The following is a 20,650-nucleotide window of genomic DNA, read 5'->3' as shown; positions in this document are numbered from 1 at the left end:
TACAATAACTCAAAATAGATGTATATGTGTCTACTACATCAGATTCCCACTGTGGGTCTCTCTGGCTGGGTATTAGCTTGGTTTCAATACCATTTAAGTGGTAAACAATTTTTTTTTTATTTTTTTTTGTCAGGTTGGGTGCTTGTGTATCAGAAACTTGTGGTATTGATTATTGTATTCCTAAAGGAAACATTTTGGAAGTCATTTTGTTGTCATTATGTGCTCCCATGGCAAGGCATTATTAACCATCATCATGTCAATTACCACTTTTATGCCGATGACACACAATTGTACATCTCTGGGCACAGCAACAGCTCACCAGAGCACGTACCACGTATCAAAGCTGAGTCCTGATCGCAGCGTTCTGGGTTCAAATCCAATCCAGTCTCACGTCATTTGCAACAGGTCATCCCCTCTCTCTTCGAAGTCTTTCCTGTCTTTTCTACTGTGACCGTCAAATAAAGCAGAAATGTCAAAAACAAATAATTGTCCATCTCTGTTTCGCCAAATGACCCCAGTGCACTGCATGCTCTTACTGCCTGTCTCTTTTACATTTATGTATGGATGGGTAAAAACTTTTTAAGACTAAATGAGATAAAAACAGATTCTGTTAATAGGACCCAAAGCAGTAAAAGAGAAACTGCTCTCAATGCTTGGTGGCCTTCACAAACAGATTAAAACACACATCACAAGTTTGGATGTGAGTTTAGACTCTGAGTTAGATTTTCATTCTCATTTTAACAAGGTCATGAAAACATCCTTCTTTCGTCTTAGGAATATCACTAAAGTCAGACCTTGTTTAACTCAGAAAGATGCTGAAAACCTCATTCACACTTTTACTACTAGCTGTTTAGACTATTGTAGTTCTCTATTTACAGGATTACCTAAAAAGTCTATAAGAAAACTAGAATGCAGGGGCCAGAATCTGGACTAAATCAAAGAAAATGCATCACATCACCGTGCATCTTTTAGAAGTGATTTTAAAGTGCTTTCACTTGTTTATAAAGCTTTAAAAGACCTTGCTCCTCCATACATCAGAGATTTTCGCTCATTTTATGTTCCAGCCAGATCATCTAGGACCTCCACAGCTGGTGAGGCTGCCTTTTGGTTTTAGACCTCTAAAATGTGGAACACAGTGCCCCGGGATATCAGAATGATAAGCTCAGTTGGTACATTTAAAAGGAAACTAAAACACCTATGAAAGGTGCTACATAAATAAGGTTGAGTTGAGTTGAGCTGAGTTGAGTTGTGTTGGTTGATTTATTGCTCTATGCTGACCAACAGGGGGTGGGGCCAAAGTCTCTGATTATATTTATTATATAGTGGTTGGCAGCTACGGCATTTAAAACAGGCAGATTGTGGTTCTTTTGATTTTGTCTTTCACAACATAAAGTTATTTTGATGGGTTAAAGGGATTGTAGACTAAAAAATGTAATTTCTCATTCAAATGATTTTATTGTAAACACTGGGTGTAGAATCATCATGAAACACAGAATCTGAAATGCTTTCTATGCAGATGATGTTGATGTTGATGTTGATGTTGATGTTGATGTCAAACAAGTGGTTTTAATGGGAAGTAAATGTTACTTTCACATGTAAGAGCAGAGAAATTCACATTCATATTCATATTTTATTGTCCTCTATGGAGAAGATTTGTTTTCATAGTCTGTTCACAAAAATAACATTGGAAACAAAGTATAAACAACAATAACATCATAACACAGGTCTTTTGCAGCATGCCCAGGCTGTTTAAAGCAGTGATAGCTGAGGGCACCAAATTCCTCCCAAAGCATCTTTTTTTTGCAGACTGGTTGTCTGTATCTGTGTCCAGAGTGATTTTCAGGAGCTTGTTTCTATTGGTAAGGGTGAGCATGGTGAAATTGCAAAGTAATACTTTTATTAAGCTATTGTAGCCTCTATTATTGGGTGATATACTTAGTATAAATTCGGGAAGGGTAATCAAATTATTTTCTTATTCATTTAAGTCTTTATTTGCTTATTTTGTCGATGCATATATATTTTTATTTATGTTTGGTCAATTTTGTTGTTTTAATGTTTGGATTGTTAATTGGCCCTCTTGCCGGTCATTCATCACCGAAACAGCGTGTGAGTTTCAGCAAAGTGCATGTCATCGCCTCTCTCCCCTGCCGTTGCTGTCTCTGTGTTCTGCCACTATCAAATAAAGCTAAAATGCCAAAAAAATATCTTTGAAATGAAAAAGTATCCTCTTCATGCCATTCTTGGGTCATGAACGCCAGTGACTGCTGCTATATACATATATATATGTGTGTGTGTGTGTGTGTGTGTGTGTGTGTCTGCATGTTGTTACAATAATATTGCAACAATAAATACAGAAATAAGAAACTGAGACTATGGGGCGCCCCGGTGGCTCACCAGTTAAGAGCACGCACCATGTACCAGGGCTTCGTCCCAATCACAGCGACCGGGGTTTTAATCCGACCTCAGGTCCTTTGCTGCACGTCATCCACTCCCTCTACCCTGCCTTTCCTGTCTATCTCTACTGTGACTGTCAAATAAAGCAGCCAAAAAAAATAATCTTAAAAAAAAAAAAGAAGAAACTGAGACAATGTAAAAAGTATACCTACATACATATACACAGGGGTATTGCACTGTTGAATCATTGTAAAGTTCTACAGATATAAAATGATTTCACCGTTAAACACTTAAATATTTAAATAAGCAAACTGTTGATAAGCAAATAGTTATAAAGCTCATGGAAGAGGGTGAGGTTGAGTGTCCCGTTCAGGATGAGGAAAGAACACATTTACCTGTGGCAGCATTGAGCCTGTGACCTCACCATTACAAGACCATCTCTCTCTGAGGTCTATAGCCTGTACCATCACCACTGTGACACACACACACACACACACACACAAACACACACACACACACACACACACACACTTTAATTTGTTGCTCCAATATGCACATGTGCACACACACATACAGACACCACATCTGAAGCCTGTAGGGGCTTTTTGATTATCCAATTATATCGTTGCTGCTCTCACTTAACCCTGAGGTTATGTACAGTGGACTCCCCATGAGCTCTTTCCCCTCCAATTACTCCCTCAGCCTCCGAGCTGCCGCCTGGCCACACAAGTTCACAGTATTAACCTCCGCTGGCCAAAGGCTACTGACACCGAATAAACAACGGCCGAGTATTGTTTACCTCCAGAGAATTCCCCCATCATGCTCCGCTGCCAGCGGGTCCAGTCGCAGGGAATAATATTCACAGCCTCTCATGTTAGTTTTTATCTGTTTGAAGCTTCCCACCAGCTTCATTCACTCCACACCACTGCATCCGAGCCTTTTTAGCATTTCATTTTGGGAATCAGTTTAGGCATTTGTTTGTTTCTCTCTCTCTCTCCCTCTTTGCCTTCACAGTCAATAAAAATGAAAAATATGCTGTTTGACACACACTTGCACACATACACACACCCACACACACTCACACCCACACACATACGCACAGCAGTGGTGGTGTGCAGTGGATTGATTCGAAAGGGGCAATGTTGTGATTACTTAATGGCTTCCCAGACAGCCGTGGGCCTGGAGAATTCAATTTAGTGTCTGCCTCTCTAAGTGTTAATCTCCTCTCCTCCCTGGCTGCCTCTCTGCTTATGATGTGCACACAGGAGATAATGTTTAAGCCCCACCAGAGCAAAGCAAAGTAGACAAGTCACTTATTGGCTCCATAATTACATAATTAACTTTTTGTCTCTAATCGTTAAGGGGGTAATGGCTCTGATAAAAAGGCCCTCAGCCAGAGCGGCAAGCAAATCAAAAATCAATAATCCATAGAATGGCATTAGGAGAAAGAAAAAAAATAGCCCAGGTTTCAGCTAACACTTTGGATTCGCCAGAGGGGGTTTTTAAATGCTTTTGCAATGGATTTTACCCGAGCCTGTGGATTGCACTCCGAGTCGGTCTGGAATGGTTTAAATAAGGAAGCGCTGTCAATTACCTGAACTTTACCTGAGAGTTTCATTCCGAGTATAGTAAACTGAAAAACACAAGGAAAAAAAAGCACACACAATTGGGGATTCATATCGTGCACATCATATATTTTTTATAATGTTTTGCTCATGGTAAAAACAACAACAACATCTATTTAGTCCACATAATGGTCGGTGTGAAACTGAAATCACAAATATTTTCTTATTGCACAATGAAATTAACAGCTGACTAAATATCTTTCTGTCATTTTTCATCTCTTCATCTTTTGGCCCCGTTGCCGGTCATTCATCACCGAAACAGCACGTGAGTCTCTGAACCATTGTAGCTCTAGAAACCTCTACAAAGACGAGCTGTCATAACAAATTCCCTTTAGATGTCATGCTACTTAGTAAATAGAGCTTTGACAAATATTTACTTCAGTCAAATTACCTCCGGCGGTGGTGTGAAATGAGTTTGCTGCCTCTGTCTGTGATCTAGTGTGCTTCACTCTGTATTTCTTTTGACCTCTCACATGCCTGCTTACCGGCTCACAACACGCGTCTCTGAAGGGGGTAAGTCGTATTCTAATGTATCTTTAAAATGTATACCAGTGTATATGAGGTAGAGATATGGTTAAAAAGGGAACTGTAATGCACTGAGTAAATATTCTACAGTCTAACATGTAAAGGGAAAGGAGGTGGAGCAGCGTCAACAACTTTCTTCAGTTCTTCCACATTAAATTCTAAATTAAGTCTTTGTTGAATTTTACTCGGTAGAACCAAATCCATTCGGTCTGGAAACATAGTATGCCTCAGCTATTTGGTTAACCAGCAGTTCCTTGTAAATTCTGATGGTGTAAAAAAGAGATTTCTCCAGATGCATTGTTGCAGGGTCGTAATGCATTGTACTTTACTTTGTATTTTTTTCATTATCAAAATATTTAATGGGAGGTGTCAGCCAATACAGTTCTGTTATATCATATTGTGTTGCATCGCGACACATTGTATCGCATTGCATTGTATCGTATTGTATCATATTGTATCATATTACATCATATGGTATTACATCGCATTGTATCGTATCATATTTTATTGCACCGTATCATATCGTATCATATTGCATCACATCATATATTGTATCGTATCATATCGTAACGCATTGCATCATATCGTATTGAATTGTATCATACTTTATGCTGCATTGTTTGTCTATATCAAACTATTTACTATGTCTAGTTGTGTCTCCATCACATAACAATTTCCTGGTGGGGAAACACAAATCTCTCATTTTTCATGTACGTGATATATTAAGAACCATATTCACCTTCCAAGTTTCATGAAGCGATGGGGTTTCATGTGCTACTTGCGAAGACGTTATGCTTTGGGGGCGAAGATAATGCTGTCCGTCAGCTGTGATTTTGTGTATATTGAACACTGTAAAATCTTGGATAGTGTTAAATCTCAGCTGAGGCCTTGCCTTGATCTTACCTCACTCTCAGGACCCCCTGGTGAAATGGCCTTTACCTCTGCTATGAAGCTCAAAGTGCATTTGAACACATTAAAGCGCCTCAACCTTTCAACAAATGTCAAATACTCAGTTTACGGGTAGAGGGTTGTCTCCGTTTCACCTGCCGAGAGAAGCCTTGTTTTTCTTGTGGAAGACACATACCACAACCCCCTGCACTCCAGTGTTTGAATAGAAATATCAACAGAGGTGATTCACAGATTTCCAAATGTGAGCATTGCAAAACCTCTGTTGATATTTTTGTTGGCAGCTCTGCGATTATCCCAGGTGTTTACCTTCACATCACAATCCATAAAATTTACAGAAAAGAAAAACACACAGAATGACTCTTCTAATTAGGTGAGTCCGGCAGTCACACTCAGCTACTCAAGATGTACCCATATATTTTTTCTGTCCCCACTTATTTCTGACACCTAGATGTAATAGATAAATCTGTGGCTTACTCAAATGGCAAAGTCAGTGACAAGACAGAAGCATGTAAGGATGAATATGACAGCATGGCTTTCAGTGCGTTTGATAGCTTCTTACTGTAACTCAGATCAAAGAGCCTCCAGGGCCCATTTTCAGTCTTCATTCTGATAAGAGTTTAGCATGCCGCCGCCGCAGAACGCTCTGTAAACTACAGACCCATTTCCTTAATGAACAAGGACTTCAAAATATCTTGCGTTTCTTTACTGTCATTTAACTCCCACCTCGACTGACAGTGTTGTGAGAGTTGCGTTTGCTTGCTGTCGACACTGACAGGAGCTCAAAATGAATGGCAGGCGATCCATTGGGATGTACCGGTGTTAATGTGTACAAATGATAGCCTCCGTAGCCCACAGTGAGCTTTACAAATTGACAGGAGAGAGGAACGTAAAAGCTGCATGTCAAAGATGAATTTCTGTCAAACTGGTCGGGATATCTGACTGGAGAGGCTGACAGACGCACAGATGGATTCATCCAGACAGACAGAGAGGGAGGCTGAAGGAGAAAATACAGGCCTTCTAGTTGGTAGTCACTTCGCTTAACACCGAATAATTATTTTCCAATAGATTCTTTGTTCCTTACATTAGGTTTGGGAACCAAAACTAAGGTGCAACATACTAAAAAATCCAATCTAAAACACTGTAGACAACTGAAACATCATCCACCATTAATGAGGGGGGCACCCCTTGAACCAATCAGTAACAAGGTGCATCATCCTGCCAAGTTTGATTGAACAAGAGGTAACTTTAAACATTCTGATCTTCAATTACAGCATCCCTTTTAATTACAGTCTCCCATATCAGAGGTAATATAACCCATCAAGATGCATCAGCTTTCAGACAAACAGACACAGCTTGATCCAGTTCACCCCCTCACCTCTGTGTGATGCACAGAATACATTGTAAGCTCTCCTTGTATTGAGGATCTCTGTTATTTTCAGGGATACACAGCGCTCCATCTCGCCTCCATTCATGGCCACAAGCACATCGTCCAGGCTTTGATCAATACTTACCGTAAGTCTTACCACCTCATACTCTCACCAGTCAAGTTACATCAAAATAAAGTGTTTTTTTTATAAAGAGGTTCATCCTAAAGTCCTGCAATGACAACAAACCACATACTGTAAATATAGCAATGTATGAATGAATTAGTTAAATAATACATAATAAACACGTTTTTAATCCATGGATCACAACTAAAATGACCAACACAGACATACATTTGATATGGAAAAGCTTTTTTTTATTATTATTTGTAAGTATGATGAATTGTGTGAATGGTCTACAAATGGCTTGTGAATGTTTTCTATTAAAGTGTTGACTCCTTTTTCATTCTGATTGTGCTAGGATTATGAGTAAGGGTTTGACTTGGGTTCAAAATTCATATTCAGAGCCAAAAAAAAAAAAAAAAAAAAAACAGCCAGGGAGATTCTTCTTTGCCATGCCTCAGAGAGCCTTTGAAAGCCGGAGAAAGCAGTGATGCAAATCGCCTCTGCCAGACAAAAGACCCACCCATAGGCTCAGATTGACAAGTCCAGTCATCCAAACCTACTGACAATGGATGATTGGACCCCCTGCACAGCCCTCCCCCAACCCCACCCACCACCAGCACGCCTACCCACGAAGGAGGAGAGCCAGAGAGAGTGCATATTGCAGCTAATGAGGCACACCCAAGATTTAAGCCAATGGGGCGATTCATGATCAACTCTTGATGATCCCTGCAGAGAGCCGGCGGGTCCCTCGACTTCAGTTTGATCCCCCTGCAAGTGCAGACGGCCATATGCTGGCAGTCAGTGTGGACAATTCACAGTCGACACATATGGTCTTCAGGGTCACTGTCTCTAGACACTCTTCTGTATACAAAAGCATGTTTCCATATGGCCAATGAAGAGGGCAAGGCCACGATGAGCCGAAAACAGCCTTTTGTGTATTTCGAGTCGGTGAAACAGCCAGTAAGAGCTGATGTGTTTTGACCTGCCAATCAAATCTTACTCCTGTTGTGGTGTCTCGTTAAAACTGTTCAAAGGGACTTTCTTCTTCCTGTTCTCTCCTGGATCTTCTTTCTTTATCTGGTGCATCTGCATAAAGATTTGTTTTTTTTTTATTTTGCAAGACTACAAGAACCCTGCAAAGATTTTAATGCTGACATTGATGTTGACAGGATAGCCTGTACCAGTGATGAAAACCAGCGAAAATATGGTGCTGAAAGTTGACACCGTTGCAGTCCATAGCTGCTGTGTGCATGCCTTCATGAAATTGAAACCTAAATATTTTTCTGAGAAATCTATTATTTTTCTATTTTCATAATAATACAGGTTCTTGCTATGCCACACACACACACACACACACACACACACACACACACACACACACACAGTCGTGTTTCCATCACTTCAGAGGACATTACATTGACTTACATTCATTTCCTGGAGATTTATCCTAACTTTAACCCTAACCACTACCTGCCTAACCCTAACCCTAACCTTAACCTAACCCTAAAGTTATCTTACCTTTAAATCGAGTCTTCACCCTAAAATTAATGATTTTCACTAAGGGGACTTGCTTTTTGTCCCCATAAGGGAGGCGAGTCCCCACAACATGACTGTGTAAACAGATTTATGTCCCCCACAACATTAGCAATACCTAGACCACATACACACGCACGCACGCACGCACGCACGCACACACACACACACACGCACGCACGCACGCACACACACACACACGCACGCGCACACACACACACACACACACACACACACACACACAATATGATATGTTTTTAATGATTTGGATGAAATGAAAACTGATTCTGCGATCACTTATTTTGTTAGCATCACCTTATCCTCCAGATTATTATTGTGTTTTTAAACTGAACTCTGTGTAATTATTGTCAAATTTTGGATTGCTCAGCCATCAGAGAGCATCATCAGAGCATATTGAGATCATGATGTGTATAGTGATGTGATTACCAGGAGCGACAGGAGAGACGATGAGAAGGATGTGGTGCAATCTGCATCAAAAGCTTCATGCAAATTCACAAATACACTGCCACAAAGTTTGTCAGATCACTGATAGAAGAGCCATAGCTGTGACTTTAAAGGAAAAACCCGCCCTATGACACTCTTTACTAGAATGCACACATACCTTAATTTTGCAAAGCATAGCATACATTTTTTAGACTTTTGAATACACTCTCAATTTCTCTTTTTCTCTTTTTATTAAAATGTTTATATGATAAAATCTTTAATTCTGCTGCTCTTGCATTTATACCCAGGCTTAGAAGTCATGCACATTTGAATTTAGTTTGTAAAACAATGCTTTCTTCAAGGACTATTTTCTGGCAGAGATGTTGTATGTTGCACATGCTTCAAAGTGGAATGGTGCATTCATGTGCTATCACATAAATTGAAAAGTGAATGCCCTACTTCAGTCAGCCAGACTAAGTGTCATGATGTTTTTGGAGCAAAACGAAGCCAGGCCCATGTCACCTTTTTCCACAACAGTTTGTTTAGCTTTTTTCTGATTTTCTGACCAAATAGTGCATGAATACAATGCTGTTTGGCAGTCAGTCAACTTTTGAAGTCCTGGATATCAGAGCTTCCTGCAAGGTTTCCACCACTGACAGTGTGTTTTTCTTATTTCCATGGATAACTGGCAGAAAATATTTAGCAATCTAAAACATCAACAGTGAACGTCAGGTTTTGTGTCAGTCCTTCAGAATCAAAATGTTTGCAGCGATAACACACAGAGAAATCCACTGTAGGAGAAGCAGAGACCGACAGAGTAAGAGTGAGTGAGTAGCCCATTGTTTTCTCTTGACTGGAAAAACTCCATCTCTGCTATCTCTATCACTCTCTCCACCTAAGCAACACAAAGAACCCCCTTCTCTGAAGGTTGTCAAAAGCCACGCTGGGAAATGTTGAAAAATACTATTGAAGTAGAAGCAGACAAGTCAGGTTGAGAGAAGGTGGGCACACCAAAAACAAAATTGCATCACCAAATCCGAGGGTGGATTTTCCTTTAACTGAACTGACTCGGAGTGAGGATTCTGTTACATCAAAGTTTGTTTGGCTGACATGAGCTCTCCTCAGCGCTTTCGTGGCGAGATTTTATTTCTTTAAGAAGCAGAGGTGGTCGTCTAACTCTGTTTAACACCTGTGGGTGGGAGGGTTGGTGGGAGTTAAGCTGTCAGTAATGACCAGAGTCAGTTACGCTGTAACCATTAGCTTCTTCTCGTTGTTCTTGTCCTCCTCTGTGCTGCAATGTGATGACTTTGCTCAGAGTCCAGCCTCCTCAGATGGGAGATCGAGAGCAGCATTTGTCCTGATTCAACTCACCCTGGCTTTGAACATTTGTGGATGAAAAACAGAATGGGATTTTAACAGCATGTGTGTTGGATGGTATATTATAAGAGATGAACAAACAAGAGCAGAGAAGTGTTTGCACTCTTTTCCGTCTCTTGACCGAAACATTCACCGTTGCTTTCATGATGTCACCTTATATAAATATTCTTTTGCAAACAATGATTTTTTTCAGTGAGTGAGCTTTTTCTCAGACATTAATTGAGTCCAAGTCAATTGCATTTTGCAACTGCAGATCCAGTCTAGTTTGAGTCAAGAAACAGTCCAAAGGGGGTCAAGACTAAATCAAGACACAGTTTTGGACCAAGAACCAAAGACGTTAAACAGCATACATGTCTTTCCAAACAAAATAGAGATTTACTTATAGACAAACAAAGAGGTAGATCAGTCTATTAGCCCACTGCAAAACCCTTCATTATCAAAGTAATTAATGCATAGAAGTTTGATGACTACGTACAAAGACTTCTACAGGTGTAACCCCTTCAGTTGCTCGGAGAAAATTGGGACAAATTAAACAAAGGTAGTAAAAAGTGTCTTTGAAATATTTTAGATAGCTGGGACGGGAAAGGCAGGGGAGAGAGAGGGCATGGCTCAAATTAGAAGTGAGGATGTTCTGGTAAGGACACAGCCTTTAAAAATGGTACATGTTCTACCAGGTGACCTACTGGGATGCCCCACCCTAAGGCAAATTTTACAAGATTAAAAAAAAAATGTCCAAGACATCAGAAAAGTGGTTTTGAGACCACGCTCAAGAACTACCTGGTATTTGTCATGCATCAGCTCACTCAAATTAAAGATGCTTGCATCTTTGTAATAACCAAATGGAGCCAGCCTAAAGCAGGGATATATGTGCTGAGATGTCTGTGCATTTTATACCTCAGCAACAGTGTGTTTATTGCTGCAGTGCCTCAGTCCTGCACGGGTTAACCTTGATGTTCATCAAGCAGGCAAAAATGGCAATCAAAACAGACAGCGCGTGGTCCTATTCAGTCAGATTGGACTGCCAGGCCAGCAGATGCGAGCTGTCTGTGGAGAGCCTGCATACCGAATGAGATGTTCTTTGGGAAACACTGGACGTGGTGTCATTCATTCTGAAGAGGCATTACAGGCTGTTGACTCCCCTCAGTAAGAGCAGGGGCTGTTGACCTTTCTCTATTTTCTCTCCCTCTCTCACCCTCTTTTTCTCTCTGCCTTCTCCCCGCTCTCCTCTCAAAAGCACAATTCCCTCCCCTTCCACTGCATGTTATCTCAAATAATTACCCGCTGCCTCTCTCCAGGAGTCTCCTGGGGCCTCTCCAGCCTCGTACTGAGCCTCTTGTTTGCAGAGGGGGAATGGAGGGGAAAGGGAGGAGTTAGGAGAGGGATTTAAGCTCCTCCGTCAGGCCTGCAGTCAGGAAGCTGTTTGCTAATTAGCCACCCTGGTACCGGTGAAGACCCCTGGATGATAGAGCGGAGGTCCATTGGTGTCGAACGAAGCGTCGATGATTACCATGAGGGAAGGTGCAGCTGCAGAAGCCGGACTGCAGTGCACATCCTACCTTCATACGGCCTATCACAGAGTGAGGAGATTATTTTTAATGACCCCCATAGGTGAAGAGGAGCATTTGTTTCGCTGTGTCAGTCGGAGCGCTGGTCGCTTGTCTGGCCTTGACGGCTGCTGTCTTACAGCTTCACTCAGTGGACACAAGGCCGGTGATGCTGCGATGCTAAATCACCTGATAGTTTAACCTTGTAACCTGTGAGCCCAGGCATCACCAGGGGTGTGTTTGAGTGTGTGTGTGTACTTGCAGAAACTCACACACTGATGTGGCATGTGTGTGTGTTGTGTGGACATGAATGTTGAGGCAACAAGTCATAGGTGTGTAAAGAAATTATTTCCTGCATAGTCTACCATTACATCAATCAATCATCAAATAAAAATAATCAAAGAGCTTTTGGAAAATAATGGTCATCAGATAGCAAATAATATTTCAGGGTGAATTGGACTAGCAATAATTTCATAGGAGTGTGTTTTACATTTTTTCGTCTTCAAATGGTGTATTTGTGATCATGTAACAAAAGTTTGCATAGGCACATGTTATGTATTCTTGAGAGAATTTTCTTAATTGATTTCAACTCAAAATTCAGTTGTGCTCAATTGATTTGCATTACAAATCAAACCAAATCTGTTGAGCTTTTGAAGTCCTAACTAAAATCATGTTTAACAGTCTTCTAGCATCAATCCAACATAAGAGCCTTTATCTAAAGCTCAGATGAGCGATGAGAAGAGAAAAAAGTCTTGCAGTCATCCAGCAACGGGTGATTCAGCAGAGGGCGCTACTCTGTGGATCGGGACTTAAAAATGTTGAACACATTTTTTCTTACTGTCATCAGATGCTAAGACCAATGTCAGAGATTATCATGGGAAGATGGCAGTCCACTACTGGAGCGGTAATGCTGACATCTTCAACAAACCAGAGGGTCAGACAGGTAAATGTAACTGCAGTCACCATCTCCTCTTGTGCAACATGTTCTACATGTTCAAGTTTATTTAGAGTCCAGTATCACTGTTAACAGTCTTAACTACAATCAGTTGTGACACAAAGTACATTACTGTAGGATCGATCTAGAACAGGGGAGTCTGATTCATATTATGTAGTGGGCTCCATTTGTTCAAATAAGACCTCATGAGGGCCAGAGAAGGGTTTTTTCCTTTGTTTTGCTAAAGTCAGTATGACTCAAGCCAGTACATGGATATTTTACACAACTTTCTGAGTCATTATATTAAAATCAATCAATTTGTAGCTTACTAATCAATGAGAAATTGCGTGTTGGCACATGAAAATAACACATAATGTAGAATTAGATAAAGCAGAAGAGAGAAATGAAACAAATACAGAGCAAACAGGTTTCCCATACACTTTACAGTAGAAAATAAATGCTATTTCTTTCTTTCTTTCTTTTTTTTTTTTTTTAAAGTCTGCATTCCATGTTGACCTTTTGCTTTTTTGATATCATGTTTACTAAACTAACATAACATTGCAATGGTCAGTGGTTTTGCTTCGTGGTTTTGCTTTTCTTCCAGCTGGTTTAATTTCTGGCCAATGGATAGTTTGTAGTGTTAGGTTTAATTCATTTATAATAATTTATCATTAGCCTAATCATTAATTTATCAATTTATGATAGAAACCTGTTATTTGGCTAATAACCTATAGTTGTTAATAATTGGATGCAAATATTTCAATTAAAAATAATGATATTTGATATTTTGAAAAACATTTGTGGTTTCCCCCCTTTCCCTCCAAAACATCTTGGGGGCCACATGAGCGATCTCTAGACATCTCTGATCTAGAACAACAAATGTTACAGCTATTTTGAACTGGCTATAGTCTGAATCATTATTATATCAATCAGTGCTAGAGAGTATCAAAATGGTTTAAAGTTACCTTCACGGTTACAGAACCTGAGGACGCTTTATTCACAAACAGGTGGGAAGTTGTTTCGGGGAAGACGGACCCAACGCTACGCCTTGCCTTCCTTACTGCTGTCCCGCTCGCGGAGCCAAGGCCAACTCAACCTGGACTTTGGGATGGTGGCACAATCCCCCCACGAAGCTCTGGACCTCCAAATATAATGTTTCTTGTTGGACATATGACTTCTCTGACTTCAGAGATGATCACAAATCATCTGAGGCTGGACGTCGATATCAGAAGTGTTTCTCACCCTGAGCCTGTCCGCACAAAGATATAAATGCTGTCCAGCAGTTAACTGCTGCAACTGAGCTGATATACACCAAGAGGCACGTCTGAGTGGGCAAAAAAAACATAAGAAAACATATTAAACAGTACACACTCATTCCTGGCTATGCATGTAGAGATTTAGCAAACAAACTGCAAATACTTGACATCTCAGTGACTATTGTGTATTTTGATTGTTCTGGTGTTAGCCATGTTGATTTTCAGGTATAGCAATAAAACTTCTTATACTAGTTAGTTCAAGTGACTGTATGAAATTGTGTATAATGTGGGATTTAAATGGCCTTCAAGAAAAGCTTACTCAGTAATGACTGCTAATTTACAGTGTAAAATGTCTAATTTTTTCATGATAATCAATTGCATCGCTAATTACTGTAGATAATTCAAATGGTATGTCCAAACTCTAATTTTGCAGATGAAGTGGCCAACCAGCGGACGTTGTTAAAGGGTTTCAGTAAGTCGGCATGTTAATGTCTGGTTTGAACTGTACCACTGTCAGTATTTGTTAAGCTTGGGGTGCCTGATGTGTGGGATTTTGCACTTACATTAGGTCAAAACAGCGAGTGGAAGAAAGTTTAGACAATAACAGAAAAATCTTTGGAAATCAATTTTTTTTATTTAACAATTCTGTTGGACCTAGGTTTGAATTTAACATAGTTTCATGTCATTCTGACTCTGATAAGTGCAGTGAGAAAAGATGTTTGCAATAATAATAATAAAAGCTATTTGACCCGAGTCTTTGGGCACGCTGGCTCTTGGTCGTTTACATTAGGAATTAATAGTAAATGTTTGACACAGTGAAACACGTTTCACCCTCCCGCTCTCATTCACAAGCTCATAAATGTCTTCATTAACTTCCACACCACTGGCTGGCTCATAGCATAAAGCTCATTATCTGCCTTAATAAGCTAGACCAGGACCATTTGTGTAAATGATAAGCAGGAAATGAGACGATTGGTGGGAGGACACACTCAACAGTGATAATAAACGCTCACTCAAGATAATGTGGAAATTAGCAAAGCACTGTGGCTATCAAGACTGTGATTTAGTCCATGTGTGACTAAAAGCCATTGAGCATACACAACTGTGTGAGTTAATGGGAACATACACATGGCAATCTGGGAATTCAAATGCAAGGTTTACAGAAAATGATCCATAGCAGACTGAACTCTTCAAATCTGCAAATTCCGCAACACTTCTAGGTTTTTCAATACTGCAATCAGTGTGTAGGTTATACACAATAAAATTGATTTCCCCCACTTCTTCCCTTTTTATCTTTTTTAGTCTCACTTTTACAGAATTAATTTAAGAGCATTTTTAACATAAACCTGACAGTCAAACATTATTGTGATGCAAGATTCCTGCCTCCTGCTACAAATGACCAAGAGTTCATAACATTGCACTGTTTCAGAATTACTTCATTTGAGGAATGAGGAATTATACAAGTCTATATGACATCAAGATATACTTTTTGATTGACCTTCGAACCAACTAGCAGAGCAAAACCTCATTCAATTCATCTTCAAATAGAAAAACCAAGGATGCTGCTCGTTATGGCGTTGTGTTTTGAACGAGTTTAATGACTGTATGTCACACAAAAACCATTTAAAATCCATCGTACAAGTTAAGAAATGCAGGATCAGTATTGAAAGATTTCCTGAAGATGTTTCTGGATGTGGTTTTCTTCTGACAGCAGCTACGATAGCACATGAAAGCTTTGACCATTTGGACTGACTGAGACATACCAGCTGATAAGGAAGCATGTGATTAATGAAGAGGAGAAGGAACCTGCAGTGTGCAAAAGGAAAAAAGGATTCCATTGTAACACAGAGCTCATTCACATTTCAGACTTAAGTTCGTCCTGTGTCGCTCAAGGGGTTGTCAGGTTAGAGCCACCAGGTTGCAGGTCTAATTCCCACTGACGGACATAAGCCAAGGCTTATCTGTCTTTTTTTTAACCCTCAGTGAGCTTGCATACTAAACAGAATCATTCATATCACCCAAAGTTTTGTGTCACTGCCTTGGTCCAGGTCGAAAGAGCAGCTCACCCAAAAATGCCTGATGATTTTGTCATCAAAAAACTAAGGTGCCAGTTGAAACAAAGGTGAAATGTCTTTGTCCATGTAACACACAGTGAGGTAGTGAGTCAATGAGTCCTGCTTTTTAGAGTTTCAAAAAGGACAAAAGTGACAACAAAATTACTCCACTCCGCGTGATCCAAGTCCTCTGAAGACACTTAGCTTCACTTTAGCCTTATCACCCGTTACGACAATGTGTCTCTTAGTGATCGCTTCTCTGCAGGAAAACATGTCCCCCTCCATCCTGAGTCATTGCGATGTTTCCAGGGTTCTATATCCCCAGGGTCCTATGTTCCCAGGATCTTATTTTCCCAGGGTCCTACGTTCCCAGGGTCCTATGTTCCCAAGGTGCTATGTTCCCAAAGTCCTATGTTCCTACAGTCCTATGTTCCCCGAATCCTATGGTCCCAGGGTCCTATGTTCCCAAGGTCCCGTGTTCCCAAAGTCCTGTGTTCCCAGGATCCTATCTTCCTAGGGGCCTATGTTCCCAAGGTCTCATGTTCCCAACGTCCTATGTTCCCCAGGATCCTATGTTCTCAAGGTCCTATGTTCCCAGGGTCCTATGTTCTCAGGGTCCTATGTTCCCAGGGTCCTATGTTCTCAGGATCCTATGTTCTCAAGGTCCTATGTTCCCAGGATCGTATGTTCTCAGGGTCCTATGTTCCCAGAATCTGATGTTCCCAGTGTTCTATGTTCCCAGGGTGCAGTGTTCCCCAGCTCTATATAGCATACAATGGGAACCTAAAAAGATGCTCTTAGGGTTTGTACTCGGGGGGTTAGGTAAAGGGTTAGGGTTAATGTGTGTTTGCAGAATACTGAGCAGGGGAACATATATCTATGGGAACATAGATACTTGCCCTCCACATCCTCTTGTTTCAGAAAGGATCCATCATCGACTTCTTCAAGAGCAAACACAGCAATAACTTTCTCTGGTCCGTTTGTGTTTCCAACAGCGTTATCTCTTCTGTCACTTCAGGGTTGGTGGCTGACTAGATTGCAAGTTGTTCTTAGACTCTGTGTTACGTAGCAACCAGCATAATGAAACATTCCCTCCACCCTTTGACCTCTAGCTCTCCCTGCTTTCTAGTGACAGTGAGCTTTGTATTGAAGCAGGACAGAGATTTGTATCTGATAATAACATATTAGAGCTAATGTAGAGTTAGGACAACTAAAGCACACACAAGAGCAGAAAAAGACATAACATCCAGGCACATTAAACAAACGGCTTCAGAAATATATATTTAAGTAGATTATTCAAGTGGAATTTGTTTAAATATTACATCAGGTAGTAAATATGTATTTAGCTACTGTTTAGACCATATGTGGGAGACAAATATAGTTTGTCTCTGAAGGGTCCTCTATATATTCACAGGTATCTGATTTTCCAGTGTGATGCTATCTGAAACAGACAGTGAATAATGGGGGAAGCGGAAGGTAATAGACAGCTTCACTCAGTCTCTTTTTCACTGTCCTGGCCTTAAGAGATTAGACCTTTCTCTTGATGTCAAGGCCCTCCATCAGCCTGATTCATTTAAGATTAAAGGAAGAAACAGCATGCACAAGGGAAAGACAGGGAGGGAGAGAGAGAGAGAGAGAGAGAGAGAGACCGGTCGAGTCATCATCAGCCAGATATTTGTGTCCTCTGTGGTCACTGTCACAAAGGACATGAGATCTGTCATTGCGCCTGCTCCTTTGCTTACAGTAACAACTTTGTCACATATGTTGAGCAGATTTTGTTGTGTGGCGAGGTGAGGACAGGCTGTCCCTTTGGGTGAACATTATCTCGACAGTATCAATGGCCTTATCAATGGACTGGAGCCTTCATCAGGTTTATGGACTGTAAAGTACCTTAATGGATAGAGCGTGGCACTAACAGGGTTACCAGGGTTAAGCAGGTTGAGTCCCACTGGGGGTAACCGTGCTAAAAATGAATTAACACAGTCTCATAATATTTAATGAAATGAGCATGAACTGCAGACATGTTGTCAACACAAATTATGCAAAGATTATGCAAGGATTATATGACAATAACATGAATTGGATGGAGTATTTTCATGAATATCATGTGAGGACAAGTAAAAATCTTAGATTAAGATTACGGTTATGGTTAGGCAACTGAAACAGTGGTTTGGTTGAATTGCTTTGTTAAATATGAAACATGAAGCTAAAAAGTACAATTTCACTCTCCTTAGAAATGTTTGTATGAGTTGGACATTGGTGTTGAAGGTAGAATTAAATGCCCTTCCACCACCCTGCTGTTTCTATGTTAGACTACTGCCTGTTTTTTGTCGTGCCGCCTTCACATTCTTTTATGATGGGAAAACATTTTTGTCTCAGTTTCTGCCCATGAGGCATGTTTTTTGTATTTGAAAACACCATGTGCATTTGACAAATTTCAGAAGACCAGGCTCAAACCAATGCATTCACAGCGATTTGAAGTGCTGCGGATAAAAGCATCCTCCGAAAGTCATCATGCTATTTTGTGTAAAGTCTCAGGGAGGCATCCCTTTCTCTTTCGTTCTGTTTTGTATGTGTTCAGCAGCGTCGCGTCATTATGAAAGAGCTGTCATGTCCATAACAGACTGGAGTTCCAGAGTCGGTCATGACCTCTTTGACGAGATTCATTACCAAGCGCTTGCTGAATAGCTGTGCTGGCATCAATCTGCATTTACAAGCCCATTTCCCAACATGAAACACCATTTTACAGCCCTCGGTGGCCATTAATTTCGCGACCTCAGCTAATCAAGGGCTATTTAGCAACAAAACATATCAAAATTGACCCTATTCAAAAGCCAAGTGGGCACTGGGAGTCCTCATGTTGTGATACAAAGAGGCAGACTGGGGATGGGAGGTGGCTGGAGGGGTTCAGCTGTAGAAACCAATGGGATGAGTAATGTTTATGGGCCCTTCAATGCACTCCTTCACGGTGGCACAACAATGCGGTGACCTCTGAACTTCTCCTCGGCCCTGGTGAACTCTGACCCCGATGTTTTCCCACAGCTGTCACCTTTCACAATGCCTGTTAAGGGGCCGACCAATGAGGATGTGTCGGTGCTCCATTGACGACTGGCTGCTTAAACCCTGAGAATGAAAACAGAGCCGTTAACTCATCGGTGGGTCATTGTTTGGGCCAAAATGGCTGTCACCGTGACTCCCAGTCAATGGGAAATAGGGCCTAATGAGCTGAAAAGCCACATCAAAGGCGTACACAATGAAGCCAATCCCAGCAGTGCTCTGATGTGTTACTCCATGCAACGACCAAAGAATGCCCCTATTGTCCACAGATAGCGGCGGTGGAGGTGTAGTGTCTGTATGTGTGTGTATGTGTGCATCTATCTGTCACGGTGCAAATGTAGGCTTGCATAAATGTGTGTCTGTGTGTGTCTGGGTGTAAAAGAGCAAAACCAGACAAAGGTAACGCCTTTTTTGTAACTTCTTTTCCACCCAGTCCCTATTTTCCCATCGTTTTCCACAAATAGAGACCAATTCTGACCAAAATCTCCTCAGTTGATTTGCTTCAAAGAGCTACTTATGTCCGGTTCACTTGGGAGTGTGGCCAGAGCCGGATTAAATGGATAGATTACACTGGGCAGACTGTATTTTCTAAGCCCCCTAAACACACATTTTGATATTTGGTAAACAAACAAACTTTTAATTACCACATGCTGATTATGTTCATTAATTTAGTTATATATATGTATTAGCATATCTATTTATATTTTGTTATTCAACAATAGCAACCATCCACAACACTAAAGCAATATGTAATTTGTTAGTTATGTATTTATAGTGAAAAGCAGAGCCTTATATTATACATTTGTTTTGTATGCGTTCTACATTTAATTGTATTATGTGTCTTTATTTATTCAGATTTAGGTATTTATATGGAAACCTTACATTTACAGATGCTTTCGCCTGACTTTGACGATGAGGTGAAGTTCTCAATGTTGTCATGTCATCAAAATCCAGGGAGGCCCTAAATCCATTCTCAGTTGCCAGCGGCTTTGAAACTACTGGGCCTGAGAGAAACCACTTCTGTAAGACCCACTTCTGTCTTTTTCTCCCTTACTGTCTCTTTCTTTGTGCCTCCTCATTTTTTTCACTTTGCTGCACCAGAAACCATACCGCAAAGCTGCCAGCCAATATGCCGCTGCTGCTAACATACGAGTATGAACTCAACTAAAGCGGAAATAACCACAAACACAAACACAAAAAAGAATAAATAAATAGAGAAATGTTGAAATAAAGCTCTAGATCACATTAAATATTTTAAAATATATATTCAAATTTTAGAAAGAATATTTATTTTATTTAATAATATCTAATTAACAATATTTAATGTATGCAGTTAATGCTCTTTACCCTGTCTGAGCCCCCTGGTGGCAATGTGCCGTGAATGCCTGTGTGTAGATCCGGCCCAGAGTTCAGTTGTCAAAGCAAATGGACGCTGCAGCAATCAACCACAAAAGCATCCAGAGCATGTTCTCAACTGTCCCTCTGTAGTGATACATTATAATAAAACA

At 40.6% G+C, this 20,650-nt stretch overlaps 1 protein-coding gene across 5 annotated transcripts in view; it reads left to right on the top strand.

Moving 5' to 3' along the window:
- The window catches only part of LOC115360505 (uncharacterized), a 49,242-nt gene extending 33,934 nt beyond the window's left edge, over positions 1–15,308 (top strand). For 2 of the 5 annotated variants that reach the window (XM_030053456.1, XM_030053457.1), the window contains 5 exons: positions 325–327; positions 1,285–1,287; positions 6,893–6,965; positions 12,689–12,784; positions 13,783–15,308. In XM_030053456.1, the coding sequence (XP_029909316.1) occupies positions 325–327; positions 1,285–1,287; positions 6,893–6,965; positions 12,689–12,784; positions 13,783–13,928 (321 nt within the window). In that variant the 3' untranslated portion in view covers positions 13,929–15,308. Of the gene's footprint in view, positions 1–324; positions 328–1,284; positions 1,288–4,281; positions 4,533–6,892; positions 6,966–12,688; positions 12,785–13,782 lie in introns of those variants that run through there. The other 3 variants (XR_003928347.1, XR_003928348.1, XR_003928346.1) reach the window with 2 other exon arrangements.
- Positions 15,309–20,650: the final 5,342 nt, after the last annotated feature.

Source organism: Myripristis murdjan, chromosome 6 (assembly GCF_902150065.1).
Source record: "Myripristis murdjan chromosome 6, fMyrMur1.1, whole genome shotgun sequence".
NCBI classification, from domain to species: Eukaryota; Metazoa; Chordata; class Actinopteri; order Holocentriformes; family Holocentridae; genus Myripristis; species Myripristis murdjan.
This window is presented reverse-complemented; position numbering and strand designations above follow the sequence as displayed.